Here is a 22,528-nt window from a genome sequence, read left to right on the forward strand (position 1 = left end):
TAAACATTGATTGATTGATTGATGAGTGAACAAGCTAATTGGGAACAGGTTTGGGTATAAAAGCAGCTTCCGTGAAATGCTCACTCAACAAATGCCTGAGCAAATTGTTCAAGAACACCATTTCTCAAGCAGCTATTGCAAGGAATTTAGGGATTTCACCATCTACGGTCCGTAATATCATCGAAAGGTTCAGAATATCTGGAGAAATCACTGCACGTAAGCCATGATATTACGATCCCTCAGGCATCAAAAAGCCACATCGGCGTGTAAAGGATATCACCACATGGGCTCAGGAACATTTCAGAAAACCACTGTCAGTAACTACAGCTGGTCGCTACATCTGTAAGTGCAAGTTAAAACTCTACTAGGCAAAGCCAAAGCCATTTATCAACAACACCCAGAAACGTTCCCGGCTTCGCTGGGCCCAAGCTCATCTAAGATGGACTGATGCAAAGTGGAAAAGTGTTCTGTGGTCTGACGAGTCCACATTTGTGATTTGGGGCTATATAAATAAACATTGATTGATTGATACTCATTTTTGCATGTCACTATAAAGTTATATAAGCCTTGCTTGTTCAATATTCAATGCAAAACTTGTTTGGGTCCCTATTAAAAGGATAATTTGTTCAACCTTGGCCCGCGGCTTTGTTCGGTTTTAAATTTCGGCCCACTCTGTATTTGAGTTTGACACCCCTGCTCTAACCCTAACCCTAACCCTTTTAAATCACTGGTAAGTCTTTGTTACTTAAAATATGTTTCCCATACTAAAGTGTTACCAAAAACATATAACTTTGTCTTGAATTTGAAAAAAAAAACATTTATTTTTCACTACAGAAGGGTTCGGTGAATGCGCTCATGAAACTGGTGGGGTTCGGTACCTCCAACAAGGTCGAGAACCACTGTCTGAGAAGTACAACGTATCCCAAAAGTTACTCAAGTAGATGCAACGGAGTAAATGTAGCGTGTTATTACCCACCTCTGGAATTAACGACCATGTTTTTCATCCACTAATCACTTCAATGTGGTTTTGAATCCCTCAGAATGCTGATGGGGTAAAACTGATGGCCAGCTAAAAATAAGTGCAACAACCGAGACTTTGTGTAGGGAAGTTTCTGTCCAATAAAGCAAAACTAAGCCAGGTCCCTCTCACACACACACACAGTGAAAGCCTCCTTTGGAATGCAGCGATGTGTTGAATCCAGCGAGGCTGCAGGGGTGTGGAGGCTGAAAAGTGGCTTGCCTCCCTGGGTGAACTCTGCGTGACACACTGACCACTTGAAGAAAACACCAGCAGCTTTGTAGATCAGCACTCTTCTGACATGAAAATGGGATAATGTGCTTATGTCTGCACTTTTAACCACATGTAAGCAAGGAGGAGGTGGATAATATACGATGATTGCAGCCCAGAGTATGCTAAGTGCACAAGAGATAGTTTATAACAGGGGTCTCATACACGCATTTGTTATATTTACTTTTTGAAGACGGTGTAAGTGACTGCAAGACATATTTCCTTGAATTGCCGCCGGGTATATAGTATGCGCCTGCCTTGAATTACTACCGGGGTCAACCTGGACTGAGGTTTTATTAAAAAATAAACAAAGTCAAACTCCTCAAGCCATGTCCTTCCATGGTGGTTCTGGGAACCCGCAAGACGACGTCACAATACCATAGCTGCGTCTGTCAAATATGAGTCATTAAATGACTCCCGGCTTCAGGTGGTAGAGCGCGCTAGTGATCCTTCTTGCCACTACTCGGCTGCAGAAGAAGTGACAATGAGTGACGTAGCAGGAGGTAATAAAGGCAGATCTCCATCGAGACAGAGACTTTTAAAACTGAAGAAAGATAAGGAAGACTTCTATAAACAAGTTATCGATGATTTTGATCAGAAGGAGCTGGCATGGACTTCATCTATAAGTAAAGGTAAGACCATAATAACGTTTTTTTAATTAAATGTGCTTTTCATGATGGTATCCTTACATCACACTCAAATTTTTGCCGCCTGCCTTTGGTAATTGCCGGAGTGAGAAGAGGTTTTAAATTAATTAGCGCCCCGGCGGCAATTCAAGGAAATACATTAGTTGATCAACAGCCACACAGGTCACACTGAAGGTGGCCATATAAACAATTTTAAGACTGTTGCAAATATGCGCCACACTGTGAACCCACACCAAACAAGAATGACAAACACATTTTGGGGGAACATCGGCACCGTAACACAACATAAACACAACATAACAAATACCCAGAATCCCATGCAGCCCTAACTCTTCCAGGCTACAATATACACCCCGCCCCTCGAACCCCTATTGTAGCCCGGAAGAGTTAGGGCTGCATTGGATTCTGGGTGTTTATGTTGTGTTACGGTACTGATGTTCTCCCAAAATGTGTTTGTCAATCTTGTTTGCTGTGGCTTCACAGTGTGGCGCATACAAACCCCATTTCCATATGAGTTGGGAAATTGTGTTAGATGTACAGTAATTATACACGGAATAATCCTTTTCCACCCAAAATCAAATTGAATGCACTACAAAGACAAGATATTTAATGTTCAAACTCATAAACTTTATTTTTTTTTTGCAAATGATAATTAACTTAGAATTTCATGGCTACAACACGTGCCAAAGTAGTTGGGAAAGGGCATGTTCACCACTGTGTTACATCATCTTTTCTTTTAACAACACTCAATAAACGTTTGGGAACTGAGGAAAGTAATTGTTGAAGCTTTGAAAGTGGAATTCCTTCACATTCTTGTTTTATGTAGAGCTTCAGTCGTTCAACAGTCCGGGGTCTTCGCTGTCGTATTTCACGCTTCATAATGCGCCACACATTTTCCATGGGAGACAGGTCTGGACTGCAGGTGGGCCCGAAAGGTACCCGCACTCTTTTACTACAAAGCCGCGATGTTTAAACACGTGGCTTGGCATTGTCTTGCTGAAATAAGCAGGGGCGTCCATGATAATGTTGCTTGGATGACAACATATGTTGCTCCAAAACCTGTATGGACCATTCAGCATTAATGGTGCCTTCACAGATGTGTAAGTTACCCATGCTTTGGGCACTAATACACCCCCATACCATCATAGATGCTGGCTTTCGAACTTTGCGCCTATAACAATCCGGATGGTTATTTTCTTCTTTGTTCCGGAGGCCACCAAGTCCATAGTTTCCATATTTAATTTAAAATGTGGACACGTCAGACCACAGAACACTTTTCCACTTTGTATCATTCCATCTAAGTGAGCTCGGGCCCAGCAAAGCCGGCGGTGTTTCTGGGTATTGTTGATAAATAGGTTTGGCTTTGCATAGTAGAGTTTTAACTTGCACTTACAGATGTAGCGACCAACCGTAGTTACTGACAGTAGTTTTATGAAGTGTTCCTGAGCCCATGTGGTGATATCCTTTACACACTGATGTCGGTTTTTGCTGCGGTACCGCCCGAGGGATCAAAGGTCCGTGATATCATCGCTTACGTGCAGTGATTTCTCCAGATTCTCTGAACCTTTTGATGATTTTACGGACCGTAGATGGTGAAATCCCTAAATTCCTTGCAATAGCTCGTTGAGAAATGTTCTAAAACTGTTCGACAATTTGCTTACAAAGTGGTGACGCTCACCCCATTCTTGTTTGTGAATGACTTAGCATTTCATGGAAGCTGCTTTTATACCCAATCATGGCACCCACCTGTTCCCAATCAGCCTGCACACCTGTGGGATGTTCCAAATAAGTGTTTGATGAGCATTCCTCAACTTTATCAGTATTTATTGCCACCTTTCCCAACTTCTTTGTCATGTGCTGCTGGCATCAAATTCTAAAGTTAATGATTATCTGTTTATCAGTTTGAACATCAAATATGTTGTCTTTGTAGCATATTCAACTGAATATGGGTTGAAAATTATTTGCAAATCATTGTTTATATTTAATTCTAACACAAATTCACACACGGGGTTGGTAGATCAGCACTCTTCTGACATGAAAATGGGCTAATTTGCTTATGTCTGCACTTGTAAGCAAGGAGGAGGTGGATAATATACGATGATTGCAGCCCAGAGAAAGATAGTTTATAACATTAGCAACGTAAACGTCTTCTTAAATCTTCCAGGCTGTTGTTGCAGCGTTTAAAAGAGCACATGGTTATTAAACACTGAAAAGTGTCCACTCTCTGACCTCCTTTGTTTTCCACTCTGAATTGATACTTATCAGATGAGATCATATTAGGGTGTCAAACGGCTCTTTATGCTTTTTTTTTTTCTTTCCACCCGCCTGTCAGCTTCTAGAAAGTATAAAACGAGGGATTGTGCTCCATAAAGCGAGAGGCATGTGGAGGTGTCAGTTGGCGGACACACAAGCAAAAGCTCAGTTTCTGGTTTGAGAGACGAGGAATATTCGGATGAATGAGTAGGAGGGAGTGTAACAAGATCAATTCAAAAACGCTGCTCGCAGAAGGAAGAGCAGCAATGTGATGTTTTGAACTCAGCTTCAGCTTCAAGTACAAACCCCAAAAGCAGGGAAGTTGTCAATGGTAAATAAAAAGAGAATACAACGAATCCTTTTCAACTTATATTCAATTGAATACACTGCAAATACAAGATATTTCATGTTAACACAGAAAAAACTTTGTTATTTTTTGTTATTTTTTGCAAATATTAGCTCATTTGGAGTTTGATGCCTGCGACATGTTTCAAAAAAGCTGGCACAAGTGGCAAAAAAGACAGAGAAAGTTGAAAAAAAGCTCGTCAAGGACTTATTTGGAACATCCCACAGGCGAACAGGCTAATCGGGAAACAGGTGGGTGCCATGATTGGGTATAAAAGCAGCTTCCGTGAAATGCTCACTCATTCACAAACAAGGACGGGGCGAGGGTCACCACTTTGTCGACAAATGCCTGAGCAAAATGTTCAAGAACAACATTTCTCAAGCAGCTACTGCAAGGGATTTGGGGATTTCACCATCTAGGCTCCGTAATATCATCAAATGTTTCAGAGAATCTGGAGAAATCACTGCACGTAAGCCGTAATATTACGGACTTTGGATCCCTCAGGCACCCAAAAACGACATCGGTGTGTAAAGGATATCACCACATGTGCTCGGGAAGACTTCAGAAAACCACTCTCAGTAACTACAGTTGGTCGCTATACCTGTAAGTGTTATTTTTTGCAAATATTAGCTCATTTGGAATTTGATGGCCTGCAACATGTTTCAAAAAAGCTAAAAAGACAAAGAAAGTTGAGGAATGCTCATCAAGGACTTATTTGGAACATCCCACAGGTGAACAGGCTAATCGGGAACAGGTGGGTGCCATGATTGGGTATAAAAGCAGCTTCCGTGGAAATGTTCACTCGTTCACAAACAAGGACGGGGCGAGGGTCACCACTTTGTCGACAAATGCCTGAGCAAATTGTTCAAGAACAACATTTCTCAAGCAGCTATTGCAAGGAATTTAGGGATTTCACCATCTATGCTCCGTAATATCATCAAATGTTTCGGAGAATCTGGAGAAATCACTGCACGTAGGCCATGATATTACGGACTTTGGATCCCTCAGGCACCAAAAAGCGACATCAGTGTGTAAAGGATATCACCACATGGGCTCCCGGAAGACTTCAGAAAACCACTCTCAGTAACTACAGTTGGTCGCTACATCTGTAAGTGTTAGTTTTTGCAAATATTATCTCATTTGGAATTTGATGGCCTGCAACATGTTTCAAAAAAGCAAAAAAGACAGAGAAAGTTGAGGAATGCTCGTCAAGGACTTATTTGGAACATCCCACAGGTGAACAGGCTAATCAGGAAATAGGTGGGTGCCATGATTGGGTATAAAAGCAGCTTCCGTGAAATGCTCACTCGTTCACAAACAAGGACGGGGCGAGGGTCACCACTTTGTCAACAAATGCCTGAGCAAATTGTTTCAGACTACATTTCTCAAACAGCTATTGCCAGGAATTTAGGGATTTCACCATCTACGCTCCGAAAAAATCATCAAATGTTTCAGAGAATCTGGAGAAATCACTGCACGTAAGCCATGATATTACGCACCTTGGATCCCTCAGGCACCAAAAAGTGACATCAGTGTGTAAAGGATATCACCACATGTGCTCGGGAAGACTTCAGAAAACCACTCTCAGTAACTACAGTTGGTCGCTACACCTGTAAGTGTTATTTTTTGCAAATATTAGCTCATTTGGCATTTGATGGCCTGCAACATGTTTCAAAAAAGCAAAAAAGACAAAGAAAGTTGAGGAATGCTCATCAAAGACTTATTTGGAACATCCCACAGGCGAACAGGCTAATCGGGAAACAAGTGGGTGCCATGATTGGGTATAAAAGCAGCTTCCGTGGAAATGCTCACTCGTTCACAAACAAGGACGGGGCAAGGGTCACCACTTTGTCAACAAATGCCTGAGCAAAATGTTCAAAAACAACATTTCTCAAGCAGCTACTGCAAGGGATTTAGGGATTTCACCATCTGCGCTCTGTAATATCATCCAAAGGTTCAGAGAATCTGGAGAAATCACTGCACGTAAGCCATGATATTACGAACTTTTGATCCCTCAGGCACCAAAAAGCGACATCAGTGTGTAAAGGATATCACCACATGTGCTCGGGAAGACTTCAGAAAACCACTCTCAGTAACTACAGTTGGTCGCTATACCTGTAAGTGTTATTTTTTGCAAATATTAGCTCATTTGGAATTTGATGGCCTGCAACATGTTTCAAAAAAGCTAAAAAGACAAAGAAAGTTGAGGAATGCTCATCAAGGACTTATTTGGAACATCCCACAGGTGAACAGGCTAATCAGGAAACAGGTGGGTGCCATGATTGGGTATAAAAGCAGCTTCCGTGAAATGCTCACTCGTTCACAAACAAGGACGGGGCGAGGGTCACCACTTTGTCAACAAATGCCTGAGCAAATTGTTTCAGACTACATTTCTCAAACAGCTATTGCCAGGAATTTAGGGATTTCACCATCTACGCTCCGAAAAAATCATCAAATGTTTCAGAGAATCTGGAGAAATCACTGCACGTAAGCCATGATATTACGCACCTTGGATCCCTCAGGCACCAAAAAGTGACATCAGTGTGTAAAGGATATCACCACATGTGCTCGGGAAGACTTCAGAAAACCACTCTCAGTAACTACAGTTGGTCGCTACACCTGTAAGTGTTATTTTTTGCAAATATTAGCTCATTTGGCATTTGATGGCCTGCAACATGTTTCAAAAAAGCAAAAAAGACAAAGAAAGTTGAGGAATGCTCATCAAAGACTTATTTGGAACATCCCACAGGCGAACAGGCTAATCGGGAAACAAGTGGGTGCCATGATTGGGTATAAAAGCAGCTTCCGTGGAAATGCTCACTCGTTCACAAACAAGGACGGGGCAAGGGTCACCACTTTGTCGACAAATGCCTGAGCAAAATGTTCAAAAACAACATTTCTCAAGCAGCTACTGCAAGGGATTTAGGGATTTCACCATCTGCGCTCTGTAATATCATCCAAAGGTTCAGAGAATCTGGAGAAATCACTGCACGTAAGCCATGATATTACGAACTTTTGATCCCTCAGGCACCAAAAAGCGACATCAGTGTGTAAAGGATATCACCACATGTGCTCGGGAAGACTTCAGAAAACCACTCTCAGTAACTACAGTTGGTCGTTACGTCTGTAAGTGTTATTTTTTGCAAATATTAGCTCATTTGGCATTTGATGGCCTGCAACATGTTTCAAAAAAGCAAAAAAGACAGAGAAAGTTGAGGAATGCACATCAAGGACTTATTTGGAACATCCCACAGGCGAACAGGCTAATCGGGAACAAGTGGGTGCCATGATTGGGTATAAAAGCAGCTTCCGTGGAAATGTTCACTCGTTCACAAACAAGGACGGGGCGAGGGTCACCACTTTGTCGACAAATGCCTGAGCAAATTGTTCAAGAACAACATTTCTCAAGCAGCTATTGCAAGGAATTTAGGGATTTCACCATCTACGCTCCGTAATATCATCAAATGTTTCGGAGAATCTGGAGAAATCACTGCACGTAGGCCATGATATTACGGACTTTGGATCCCTCAGGCACCAAAAAGCGACATCAGTGTGTAAAGGATATCACCACATGGGCTCCCGGAAGACTTCAGAAAACCACTCTCAGTAACTACAGTTGGTCGCTACACCTGTAAGTGTTAGTTTTTGCAAATATTATCTCATTTGGAATTTGATGGCCTGCAACATGTTTCAAAAAAGCAAAAAAGACAGAAAGTTGAGGAATGCTCGTCAAGGACTTATTTGGAACATCCCACAGGCGAACAGGCTAATCGGGAACAAGTGGGTGCCATGATTGGGTATAAAAGCAGCTTCCGTGGAAATGCTCACTCGTTCACAAACAAGGACGGGGCGAGGGTCACCACTTTGTCGACAAATGCCTGAGCAAAATGTTCAAAAACAACATTTCTCAAGCAGCTACTGCAAGGGACTTAGGGATTTCACCATCTACGCTCTGTAATATCATTAAAAGGTTCAGAGAATCTGGAGAAATCGCTGCACGTAAGCCATGATATTACGAACTTTTGATCCTCAGGCACCAAAAAGCGACATCGGTGTGTAAAGGATATCACCACATGTGCTCGGGAAGACTTCAGAAAACCACTCGCAGTAACTAGAGTTGGTCGCTACACCTGTAAGTGTTATTTTTTGCAAATATTAGCTCATTTGGAATTTGATGGCCTGCAACATGTTTCAAAAAAGCAAAAAAGACAAAGAAAGTTGAGGAATGCTCATAAAGGACTTATTTGGAACATCCCACAGGTGAACAGGCTAATCGGGAACAGGTGGGTGCCATGATTGGCTATAAAAGCAGCTTCCGTGAAATGCTCACTCGTTCACAAACAAGGACGGGGCGGGGGTCACCACTTTGTCGACAAATGCCTGAGCAAAATGTTCAAAAACGACATTTCTCAAGCAGCTACTGCAAGGGATTTAGGGATTTCACCATCTACGCTCCGTAATATCATCAAATGTTTCAGAGAATCTGGAGAAATCACTGCACGTAAGCCATGATATCACGGACTTTGGATCCAAAAAGCGCCATCGGTGTGTAAAGGATATCACCACATGTGCTCAGGAAGACTTCAGAAAACCACTGTCAGTAACTACAGTTGGTCGCTACATCTGTAAGTGTGAGTTAAAACTCTACTATGCAAAGCCAAAGCCATTCATCAACAACACCCAGAAAGGCCACCGGCTTCGCTGAGCCCTGAGCTCATCTAAGATGGACTGATGCAAAGTGGAAAAGTGTTCTGTGGTCTGACGAGTCCACATTTCAAATTGTTTTTGGAAACTGTGGACGTGGTGTCCTCCGGAACAAAGGGGTAAAAGAACCATCCGGACTGGTCTAGGAACAAAGCGTTCTAGGCAGCATGTGTGATGGTTTGGGGGTGTATTATTGCCCAAGGCATGGGTAACTTACACATCAGTTAATAAAATGTGGTCCCCTCAGTTCCCAAAGGTTTACTGAGTGTTGTTAAAAGGAAAGGTCATGTAACACACTGGTAAAAATGCCTTTTTTGCAATGTAGGGCTGCCATTAAATTCTAATTTAATGATTATTTGCAAAATATAACAAAGTTTCTCAGTGTGAACATGAAATATCTTGTCTTTGCAGTCTATTCAATTGAATATAGGTTGAAAAGGATTTGTTGTATTCTGTTTTTATCTAGCATTTACACAACGTGACAACGTCCTTTGTCACGGATTCTGTTCATAACTTTTATGGACAGAATTTCGAGGCGCAGTCAAGGCGTTGAGGGGTTCCGGTTTGGTGACCGCAGGATTAGGTCTCTGCTTTTTGCAGATGATGTGGTCCTGATGGCTTCATCTGACCGGGATCTTTATGCTCTCACTGGATCGGTTTGCAGCCAAGTGTGAAGCGACCGGAATGAGAATCAGCACCTCCAAGTCCGAGTCCATGGTTCTTGCCCGGAAAAGGGTGGAATGCCATCTTCGGGTTGGGGAGGAGACCCTGCCCCAAGTGGAGGAGTTCAAGTACCTAGGAGTCTTGTTCACGAGTGAGGGAAGAGTGGATCGTGAGATCGACAAGCGGGTCGGTGCGGCGTCTTCAGTAATGCGGACGTTGTACCGATCCGTTGTGGTGAAGAAGGAGCTGAGCCGGAAGGCAAAGCTCTCAATTTACCGGTCGATCTACGTTCCCATCCTCACCTATGGTCATGAGCTTTGGGTTATGACCGAAAGGATAAGATCACGGGTACAAGCGGCCGAAATGAGTTTCCTCCGCCTTAGAGATAGGGCGAGAAGCTCTGCCATCCGGGAAGAACTCAAAGTAAAGCCGCTGCTCCTTCACATCGAGAGGAGCCAGATGAGGTGGTTCGGGCATCTGGTCCGGATGCCACCCGAACGTCTCCCTAGGGAGGTGTTTAGGGCACGTCTGACCGGTAGGAAGCCACGGGGAAGACCCAGGACACGTTGGGAAGACTATGTCTCCCGGCTGACCTGGGAACGCCTCGGAAAACCCCGGGAAGAGCTAGACGAAGTGGCTGGGGAGAGGGAAGTCTGGGTTTCTCTGCTTAGGCTGTTGCCCCCGCGACCCGACCTCGGATAAGCGGAAGAAGATGGATGGATGGATGGATGGATGGACAACGTGACAACTTCACTGCTTTTGGGGTTTATGCTTAGTACTAAGGGTGTAACGATAAGCCATAATCATGGTTGGGTACGTACATGTGAGCAGTTATTTCAGTTATTTGAGTAAAACTCCCATCATCACTGCTTCACTGGGCCACAGTAGTAAAGCTATCTGTTTAATCCCTTTTCTAAAGACCATCTGTTTAATATCGATCATCACCTCTCAGTCTGTTCACCCTTGAGACTTCATGTATTCACAGGCGTAAACTAAAAGGTTGTATTTCCCACCCACTTTGAGTGTGACAGCTGCTGCTCGTCACAGATAACCACGGCCAGAAACAACACCTCTCTACATATTTGACTTTTCCGTCAAACCGAGAAGGACGGACATTTCCTGGTTATTAGCGAGAGAGGCCAGAACAAAGGCTTTCCTCTGCCGTGTCGTCCCAAAGACGCGGAAAGAGTTGGGTCTTCAGGGTGGCGTACGCAAATAGACCTCATAGGGACGTGACGGAGTGACCCGACCGCCAATGAAGTCTACATTCTGTGGACTACCATACCAGTCGACCCAAAAGTGGGTCAAGATGAACAGACTGGTTATGCTTCTTCTCTTTGTCCCCGAAGAACTGATTTTCTGGAAAATATTTCCAGGTATTTTCTCCTCAACTCAGACTTTGTTTACTCTCACCATAAGAACAAAATCCATATTTGACTTACCTTTAGTGTGACTTACCTCCCATAAACACAACTAACTCATAAAACCAACAATATGTGTCCCGATACCAATATGTTGGTACCAAAAAGTATTTCGATACCTTTCTAAATAAGGGGGACCACATAAAAAAATGTCATTGTTGTGTTTATTTGAACAAAAAATGTTAGTTTACATGAAACATGTTTATTATTGTCATTTAGTCCTTAAATAAAATAGAGAAGATACTAGACAACTTGTCGTTTAGTAGTAAGTAAACAAACAAAGACTCCTAATTAGTCTGCTGACGTATGCAGTAACATATTGGGTCATTTATACACCTATTATTTTGTACATATTATGAGGGACAAACTGTAAAAAAATGATTATTAATCTACTTGTTCATTTTTACTGGCTTATTTTCTGTTTTAACATGTTCTAAAATGTAATAATTACTTATTCTTCTCTTCTTTGATACTTTACATTAGTTTTGGATGATACCACACAATTAGGTATCGATCCGATACCAAGTAGCTACAGGATCATACATTGGTCATGTTCAAAGTCCTCATGTGTCCAGGGACGTATTTACTGACTTTATAAAAATAATTAGAATTTTGGAAAAAAAAATGTTGTGATATCGATGTAATCATAGTAGTATCGACTAGCTACGCAATTGTACTTGGTATCATTACAGTGGATGTCAGGTGTAGATCCACCCATGGCATTTGTTTATATTCAGGGGTGCTAGCTGCTGTTAGCAGTGACGCCGGTGAGCTATAGTATCCTCCTACGGTGTGTAGTGAAGCATGTTTTGCTATTCCTCGTCCTCCAGTGATAATGCTACTTGTAAAAAAACTCACTATATTCGGCGATTATTACATTTTAATAGAAGTATAGATAGAACATGTTAAAACAGAAAATAAGCAGATATTAAAACAGTATACAAACAAGTAGATTTATAATCTTTTTTTTTTTACAGTTTGTCCCTCATAATGTGTACAAAATAATAGGTGTATAAATGACACAATATGTTACTGCATAGACTAATTAGGAGTCTTTGTTTGTTTACTTACTACTAAAAGACAAGTTGTCTATTTTATTTAAGGACTAAATGACAATAATAAACATATGTTTCATGTACACTAACATTTTTTTTTCAGGTAAAGACAATAATGAAATTTTTTGTGGTCCCCTTTATTTAGAAAAGTACCGAAAAGTATCGAAAAACCGGTAATAATTGGTAGCGGTACTAAAATATTGGTATCGGAACAACCCTAACTTATGTACATGTGTTTTTGTAAGGTTTTTAGTTTTAATAAATTTGCTAAATGGTAAAAAAAAAAATCACATTGTCATTATTAGGTTTTGGGCGTATCAATACCAAGTAGCTACAGGGGCGATATTGGTCATTCCAATACAGATACTGATATTCCACATCTTCAAGATTTAAATCCTTTGATTTTAGTCCTTAAAATTTTAAGGGATTTTACACGGACAATGTCTCCGGAGATGAAAGATGGTGCACCCTCATAAAAGAAATTAAGAAAGAGCGCATCATCTTTTGTCTACGGAGACATTGTCTGTGTAAACATATCGATTCAATCCAACTTTGTACGATCTGATTATGAGTAAATAAAACTGTTGTAACAAGCTATCCATTGTTCCTGTTTAAAATTCGGACTTTTCCACCACATAAAATTGGCGTCACGAACATCGAGGGTAGGAACGATTTTAAGGGACAAAATAATAGGTGTATAAGTGACACAATATGTTACTGCCTAGACTAATTAGGAGTCTTTGTTTGTTTACTTACTACTAAAAGACAAATTGTCTATTTTATTTAAGGACCAAATGACAATAATAAACATATGTTTCATGTACACTAACATTTTTTGTTCAGGTAAAGACAATAATGAAATTTTTTGTGGTCCCCTTTATTTAGAAAAGTACCGAAAAGTATCGAAATACTGGTAATAATTGGTACCGGTACTAAAATATTGGTATCGGAACAACCCTAACTTATGTACATGTGTTTTTTTAAGGTTTTTAGTTTTAATAAATTTGCTAAATGGTAAAAAAAATAAATCACATTGTCATTATTGGGTTTTGGGCGTATCAATACCAAGTAGCTACAGGGGCGATATTGGTCATTCCAATGCAGATACTGATATTCCACATCTTCAAGATTTAAATCCTTTGATTTTAGTCCTTAAAATTTTAAGGGATTTTACACAGACAATGTCTCCGGAGATGAAAGATGGTGCACCCTCATAAAAGAAATTAAGAAAGAGCGCATCATCTTTTGTCTATGGAGACATTGTCTGTGTAAACATATCGATTCAATCCAACTTTGTACTATCTGATTATGAGTAAATAAAACTGTTGTAACAAGCTATCCATTGTTCCTGTTTAAAATTCGGACTTTTCCACCCACCACATAAATTTGGCGTCACGAACATCGGGGTAGGAACGATTTTAAGGGACAAAATAATAGGTGTATAAATGACACAATATGTTACTGCATACGTCAGCAGACTAATTATAACTTTGTTTGTTTACTTACTACTAAAAGACAAGTTGTCTGGTATGTTCACTATTTTATTTAAGGACTAAATTACAATAATAAACACATGTTTTTTTTTTCAAATAAAGACAATAATACAATTTTTTTCGGGCCCCCTTTATTTAGAAAAGTATCAAAATACATTTTGGTACCGGTACTAAAATATTAGTATGGGGTCAACCCTAATAGGAACCGTATTAACAAAACAAAACCTAAGTGTATATAAAACAAGACTAGAGTGTTAACTTTATCTCTACCATGCACTGTCAGCATACTTCATAGTACCATGGTGGTGGAAACACTGATAAGGGTTGCACCAGATCTGAACCTCAGGCCTGTCAGTTTGAAGCTATCAGCTCTACATTCCACATGACATGATTGGTTCCTCCCTCTCCTCCCCTTTACATGACTGAATGTGATATGGCTGTTGGCTGGACTTGCTCGCTGTGCCTTATTTCCAAGGGAGATCCATTCGTCTTAGGGAGACCATCCAGCATCCGAAAGGTCAAACTGAGTGTAATGTCGGAGGCGGGCAAGGTAAGCTAGCCTTGATGGTGACTTATTGGTGCGGCCAGTGTCACGTACCTGCAGGTCGAAGAACTTGCTGTATCTTCTGTAGACCATGTGGGAGGTGGAGTCCGAGTAGGTCACGTTTATAATGTACACCTGGCGAGAGAAGCACAAACAAGATAGCCATGAAGTTCCTTTGGAGCTGCATTGATTCGAAAGACAAGAAAGCGCCTTCGCTCCTGTCTCAATTTCTTTTAATTCATTCAAGTCTGACAGATTGGAAAACCATGAGGGGTTAACGATCCGGTCAATGCCGGTAAATCATTTGTTATCATTTAGGCCGTGAGTGTGTCGTGGGAGATGATCTAGTTTCACCTATTTGGGTTAAAAATATTTTTTTCAAACCGGTAATTATAGTTTGCAAATGATGTGTTGTTGTTGAGTGTGTAGAGCTCGGCAGAGAAACCGTGTAATACGCTTCCAATACAGTAGGCGGAAGCCGGGAGCTAATTACTTTGCAGATGTCGGAAACAGCGGGAGGCAGTGTGCAGGTAAAAAGGTGCCTAATGCTTAAACAAAAATTAAACAGAAGGTGAGTGCCCCTAAGAAAAGGCATGGAAGCTTAGGGAAGGCTACACGGAACAAATTTAAAACTGAACTGGCTGCAAAGTCAACAAAAACAGAATGCTGGACGACAGCAAAGACTTACTGTGGAGATAAGACGGCGTCCACAAAATACATCCAAACATGACAATCAACAATGTTCCCACAAAGAAGGATAAAAACAACTGAAATATTCTTGATGGCTAAAACAAAGTAGATGCGGTAAAGATCGCTAAAAGGAAGACATGAAACTGTGACAGGAAAATACCCAAAAAATTGAAAAAGCCACCAAATTAGGAGCGCGAGACAAGAAGTAAAACACTACACAGAAAAATAGCAAAAAACTCAAAATAAGTCATGCATAGAGCAAGAGCTCGGCAGAGTAACCGTATATTACTCTTCCATATTAGTAGGTGGCAGCCGGTAGATAATTGCTTTGTAGATGTCGGAAACAGCGGGAGGCAGTGTGCAGGTAAAAAGTTGTCTAATGCTTAAACCAAAAATAAACAAAAGGTGAGTGCCCCTAAGAAAAGGCATGGAAGCTTAGGGAAGGCTACACAGAACAAATTTAAAACTGAACTAGCTGCAAAGTCAACAAAAACAGAATGCTGGACGACAGCAAAGACTTAAAGACGGCGTCCACAAAATACATCCGAACATGACAGGACAATCCACAATGTCCCCACAAAGAAGGATAAAAACAAATGAAGTATTTTTCATGGCTAAAACAAAGTTGATGCGGTAAAGATCGCTCAAAGGAAGACATGAAACTGTGACAGGAAAATACCAAAAAATTTGAAAAAGCCACCAAAATAGGAGCGCGAGACAAGAAGTAAAACACTACACAGAAAAATAGCAAAAAATTCAAAATAAGTCATGCATAGTGCAAGAGCTCGGCAGAGTAACCGTATATTACTCTTCCATATTAGTAGGTGGCAGCCGGTAGATAATTGCTTTGTAGATGTCGGAAACAGCGGGAGGCATGGTGCAGGTAAAAAGTTGTTTAATGCTTAAACCAAAAATAAACCAAAGGTGAGTGCCCCTAAGAAAAGGCATGGAAGCTTAGGGAAGGCTACACAGAACAAATTTAAAACTGAACTGGCTGCAAAGTCAACAAAAACAGAATTTTTCCAACGCAAAACACTTGGGCTTTGTTACTCTGGTATGGACCAAAAATGGATTCAGACTGCTATTTGTACGATTGTCTAAAGGCGTGTTCACCCGTGTTATTTTGTTTGGTTCAAATGAACTCTGATGTACGCAATCATCCCAACACAGGTGTGCACCAATCAAGCTTAAAAAGGATTTTTTCTTTCTTGGAATCCCACACACAAGAACCCATGTCTCCTCCTGGCTAGACTACTGCTACTCACTTCTTGTGGGGATACTGACAATTATTTCTTTATATTCATAGTCATATTTTAAAACAGTTAGTGTTCTTCCATTTGTTCTCGTTCTGTTTGCCCGCAAGTAAACTGTGTGTTAGCCTTGAAGCTTTGGAATGTAGGAAGTTGGAGTACTCCCTAAATATCTTATCTTTAGTTGAACAAAGGACCTGTATGTCCCATCTGGGGAGGGTGGGAGCTTGTTGCGTATTCAAGAAGTAATGTGTTCCTGTTTGAGAGTTAGATCAATTTGGGCAATGCGATTGAAAGGTGGTTGTATCTAGATTGGTCTCCCAAAGCTTTGGTAATAAAATATCAAGATAAGCACCTCTGTCTCGGATTCATTTAAAACCAGCTTATGTGTCATCGAACCAACCAGGGGGGTGACCGGCAGGAGACCGGGTCCAAATGCAACAATCCCCAGATCTAGAAGCTGCAGTACTTACAGGATCCTGATGAGAGTGCGGAAAAACGACCACACCACACCAGTTCTCAAATCCCTTCACTGGCTTCCTGTTCCACTCAGGATTGAATACAAAGTATCTATACTAACCCACCAGTGCCTCCATGGAAATGCCCCCCGTTTACCTCAAAAAACTGCTCACACCCAAACACTACGGTCCGGACAGACCAACCTCCTCCAACTTCCGAGGACAAAGCTACGAACTATTGGAGACCGGGCTTTCTGCTCCGCCGCTCCCAGTCTATGGAACACTCTCCCTGACCACCTGAGGGCACCACAGACTGTGGATGCTTTTAAAAAAGGCTTTTTAAAAGCCTTTTTTAGACATATGTGTGCTACCAGAAGGCAACAAATTAGCAGCTATTATGCCACTGGTGTATTTGTATATGATATAAATACGCCGCTCCCGGCCATATTGCTTATTGAACTAGTTCCGTCCAGTGAGCAAAATCAAAGTTGTTTTCTCGCAGGCCAAAACGAAGACAACTGTAGTTTGGACACCGCTGCCCTAAAGCTTTTGAAAACATTGCAAAGAAAAAAACGTGTGAACGCTAAGCGAACCTACTGCTGTATCTTTTTTTTCATTTTTGGTTTGGACTAAAGTACCAAACTGTAAGTGGGAACGCAGCCTTAGATGCATATAAATGACTTCTACAATAAAATCCAAATTCTTAGGGGCATAACGTGCTCCCACTGTGTCAGTACACCCTGACAGCAGAGACGTGCTTGCACATCCAGTAGCTGCAAGAGCAATATGGCTCCAGTAGCAGACATCAGTCACATTTAGGACCAAACACAGCCTTGCCAGACGTATCCCCTTTGATACATTCTCTATTTGCATCAACAATTAGGGGCCCGCCAGCAGATCGCTGCGCCCTGAGGTTTTTTTTGGGGAGGGAAACAGATGGTTGAACTTAATGCACTTCAAAACGAGCGCACTTGGATGGGTTTCTGAGCACGCGGCGTTTACACATATGGTGAGAATCTGCAAGGATGAGTTTTGAAAGTGTGCAGGCTGGTTAGAAAAGCGGGGGGGAGGGCCACAATCAGCACATCTCAGAAAATGACATCCACAAAAAAGCTGCAGATTTCAGCGACATTCCCATTCCTACAAGTGTTCAATTCCATTGATATTTCAGGGTTGTACGGTATACTAGTATAGTATCGCGGTACTAATGAATCAAAAACGGTACTATAATTTGTCAGAAAAGTACCGCTTCTCGGTTTTATTTATTTATTTTAATGGGCATGACGGCGCGTCGTCACGTGGTGACATTGCTGGTTATATGAGCAGGGGAGCATGTTCGGCAGCGCGCGCACACAGAGTACTTATAAGCAAACACAGTGTGTAGGCAGAAAAGGGAAAATGGACGCATTTTGGTGTAAAAAGTCAAGATAAAGGTGAAGTTATAACACTGAAACACCCTCAGGAAGAGCTGCTTTAAGACATGGCCAGCTAGCTAGCGGCTAACATCCATCCGCAGTGTTTTAGCTACTTCTAAATCACTAGTCCTGGTCTCCATGGCGACAAATAAAGTAAGTTTCTTACAAGTAGCATTATCACTGGAGGACGAGGAAGAGCTAAACATGCTTCACTACACACCGTTTGAAATTACAATTGCTCACCGCCATGGGTGCATCTACACCTGAAATCCACTGTAATGATACTAAACACAATAGCGTTCGCCGTATCTAGTCGATACAACTATGGTTACATCAATATTTTTTACTATCACAATATATGTTTTCCTTTTTTTTTAATTCATATTATGTCTATTAAGACAGTAAATATGTCCCTGGACGCATGAGGACTTTGAACATGACCAATGCATGTTCTTGTAACTACTTGGTATCGGATCGATCCCTAAATGTGTGGTATCATCCAAAATTAATGTAAAGTATCAAAGAAGAGAGGAATAAGTGAGTATCACATTTTTACATAAGTGTAGATAGAACATGTTAAAACGGAAAATAAGCAGATATATATTAACGGTAAATGAACAAGTCGATTAATAATATTTTTTACAGTTTTTCCCTCATAATGTGTACAAAATAATAGGTGTATAAATGACACAATATGTTACTGCATAGACTAATCAGGAGTCTTTGTTTGTTTACTTACTACTAAAAGACAAGTTGTCTAGTACAAACCCCGTTTCCATATGAGTTGGGAAATTGTGTTAGATGTAAATATAAACGGAATACAATGATTTACAAATCATTTTCAACCCATATTCAGTTGAATATGCTACAAAGACAACATATTTGATGTTCAAACTGATAAACATTTTTTTTTTTTGCAAATCATTAACTTTAGAATTTGATGCCAGCAACACGTGACAAAGAAGTTGGGAAAGGTGGCAATAAATACTGATAAAGTTGAGAAATGCTCATCAAACACTTATATGGAACATTCCACAGGTGTGCAGGCTAATTGGGAACAGGTGGGTGCCATGATTGGGTATAAAAACAGCTTTCATGAAATGCGAAGTAATTCACAAACAAGGACGGGGTGAGGGTCACCAATTTGTAAGCGAATTGTTTAACAGTTTTAGAACAGCATTTCTAAACGAGCTATTGCAAGGAATTTAGGGATTTTACCATCTACGGTCTGTAAAATCATCAAAAGTTTCAGAGAATCTGGAGAAATCACTGCACATAAGCGATGATATTACGGACCTTTGACCCCTCAGGCGGTACTGCATCAAAAACGACATCAGTGTTTAAAGGATATCACCACGTGGGCTCAGAAACACTTCAGAAAACCACTGTCAGTAACTACAGTTGGTTGCTACATCTGTAAGTGCAAGTTAAAACTCTACTATGCAAAGCAAAACCCCTTTATCAACAACACCCAGGAACGCCGCTGGCTTGGCTGGGCCCGAGATCACCTAAGATGGACTGATGCAAAGTGGAAAAGTGTTCTGTGGTCTGACGAGTCCACATTTCAAATTATATTTTGAAACTGTGGATGTGGTGTCCTACGGAACAAAGAGGAAAATAACCATTCCATTGTTTTGGGCGCAAAGTTTAAAAGCCAGCATCTGTGATGGTATGGGGGTGTATTAGTGCCCAAGGCATGGGTAACTTACACATCAGTGAAGGCACCATTAATGCTGAAAGGTACATACAGGTTTTGGAGCAACATATGTTGTCATCCAAGCAATGTTATCATGGACGCCCCTGCTTATTTCAGCAAGACAATGCCAACCCACGTGTTACAACAGCGTGGTTTCGTAGTAAAAGAGTGTGGGTACTTTCCTGGCCCGCCTGCAGTCCAGACCTGTCTCCCATGGAAAATGTGTGGTGCATTATGAAGCGTAAAATACGACAGCGGAGACCCCGGACTGTTGAACATAAAACGAGAATGGGAAATAATTCCACTTTCAAAGCTTCAACAATTAGTTTCCTCAGTTCCCAAACGTTTATTGAGTGTTGTTAAAAGGTGATGTAACACAGTGGTGAACATGCCCTTTCCCAACTACTTTGGCACGTGTTGCAGCCATGAAATTCTAAGTTAAATATTATTTGCAAAAAAAAAATAAAGTTTATGAGTTTGAACATCAAATATGTTGTCTTTGTAGCATATTCAACTGAATATGGGTTGAAAAGGATTTGCAAATCATTGTATTCCGTTTATATTTACATCTAACACAATTTCCCAACTCATATGGAAACGGGGTTTGTATGTTCAACATTTTATTTAAGGAATAAATGAGAATAATAAACATATGTTTCATGTACACTAACATTTTTGTTCAAATAAAGACGATAATGACATTTCTTGTGGTCCCCTTTATTCAGAAAAGTATGGAAATGTTGGTATCGGACAACTCTAGTGTATGTTGATAGTGTGTCGACGTGTGTCCAGAACGTCAACAAGGACGAGTGAAGCGCTGAGTGTCCCCGCAAGGAAACGACACTCCAGCAGTTGAGGAAGGACCGAAGACAAAGGGTCGCTTCTTTCCTCCCCTAAAACCGGATAAGCATTTCCAGTTGCTTAGCTCATTGATAATGAGATTATTTCTTTTCTTCCTCCGCTTCCCCTAAAGGGGACTTCCCTAACCTCCAGCTTCCATCCCAGGGGACTGTCTCGCAGTCTGTGCCTTCTGCTTTGTGGCCTTGGGGGAGGTGAGAACCCCCTGTGGCCTCAGCGGGAGACGGATGATGCAATTGATCCTAACTCTCAAGTTAATTAATCCTATTGTATCCAATATGGATTCATTGACTTTTGATTCAATTGAATAGACTGCAAAGACGAGATATTTCATGTTCACACTGGTAAACGTTGTTAGTTTTTGCAAATATTAGCTCATTTGGAATGTGATGAACTGCAACATGTTTCAAAAAAGCTGGCACAAGTGGCAAAAAAGACTGAGAAAGTTGAGGAATGCTCATCAATACTTATTTGAAACATCCCATAGGTGTAGAGGCTAATTGGGAACAGGTGGGTGCCATGATTGGCTATAAAAGCAGCTTCTATGGAATGCTCACTTGTTCACAAACAAGGACGGGGCGAGGGTCACCACTTTGTCGACAAATGCCTGAGCAAATTGTTTAAGAACAACATTTCTCAAGCAGCTATTGCAAGGAATTTAGGGATTTCACCATCTACGGTCCGTAATATCATCAAAAGGTTCAGAGAATGTGGAGAAATCACTGCACGTAAGCCATGATGTTACACACCTTGGATCCCTCAGGTGGTACTGCATCAAAAAGTCACATCAGTGTGTAAAGGATATCACCACATGGGCTCAGGAGCACTTCAGAAAACCACTGTCAGTATCTGCAGTCGGTCGCTACATCTGTGAGTGCAAGTTAAAACTCCACTATGCAAAGCCAAAGCCATTTATCAACAACACCCAGAAACGCTGCCGGCATTGCTGGGCCTGAGCTCATCTAAGCTGGACTGATGCATAGTGTAAAAGTGTTCTGTGGTCTGACGAGTCTACATTTCAAATTGTTTTTGGAAACTGTGGACCAAAGAGGAAAAGAACCATCGGGATCGTTCTAGGCATGAAGTGTAAAAGTAACTATGGAGACAAGATCAAACAAGGAAGTGAAATCAGGAACTAAGGTAAACATTAGCCAAACATAATACAAAAGATTCAAAACCTAAACATGATATGATCTAGGCAGTGGATCATAACACCAAAGCTATCTATCAACAACACCCAGAAACGCTGCAGGCTTTGCTGTGCCCGAGCTCATCTAAGATGGACCGATGCAAGGGTGGAAAAGTGTTCTGTGTTCCACATTTCAGATTGGTTTTGTAAACTGTAGACATCGTGTCCTCTGGACCAAAAAGGAAAAGAACCATCCGGATCGTTCTAGGCATAAAGTGTAAAAGTCAGCATGTGTGATGGTATGGGGGTGTATTAGTGGCCAAGGCATGGCTAACTTACACATCTGTGAAGGCCCCATTAATGCTGAAAGGTCCATACAGGTTTTGGATCAACATATGTTGTTATCATGGACGCCCCTGCTTATTTCAGCAAGACAATGTCAAGCCCGGTGTTACAACAGCGTGGCTTCATTGTAAAAGAGTGCGGGTACTAGACTGGCCTGCCTGTAGTCCAGACATTGAAAATGTGTGAAGGCTAAAATATGAGGGGGGAGACTGTTGAACAACTTAAGCTGTACATCAAGCAAGAATGGGAAAGAATTCCATTTCAAAAATGTGT

At 41.2% G+C, this 22,528-nt stretch overlaps 1 protein-coding gene across 2 annotated transcripts in view; it reads right to left on the reverse strand.

Annotated features, from left to right (window-relative positions):
• The window catches only part of sh3pxd2ab (SH3 and PX domains 2Ab), a 228,941-nt gene that overhangs the window by 196,985 nt on the left and 9,428 nt on the right, over nucleotides 1-22,528 (reverse strand). For both annotated transcript variants that reach the window (XM_061911591.1, XM_061911589.1), the window contains exon 2: nucleotides 14,469-14,549. In XM_061911591.1, the coding sequence (XP_061767575.1) occupies nucleotides 14,469-14,549 (81 nt within the window). The remainder of the gene's footprint in view (nucleotides 1-14,468; nucleotides 14,550-22,528) is intronic.

Source organism: Nerophis ophidion, linkage group LG09, assembly GCF_033978795.1.
Source record: "Nerophis ophidion isolate RoL-2023_Sa linkage group LG09, RoL_Noph_v1.0, whole genome shotgun sequence".
Taxonomy (NCBI): domain Eukaryota; kingdom Metazoa; phylum Chordata; class Actinopteri; order Syngnathiformes; family Syngnathidae; genus Nerophis; species Nerophis ophidion.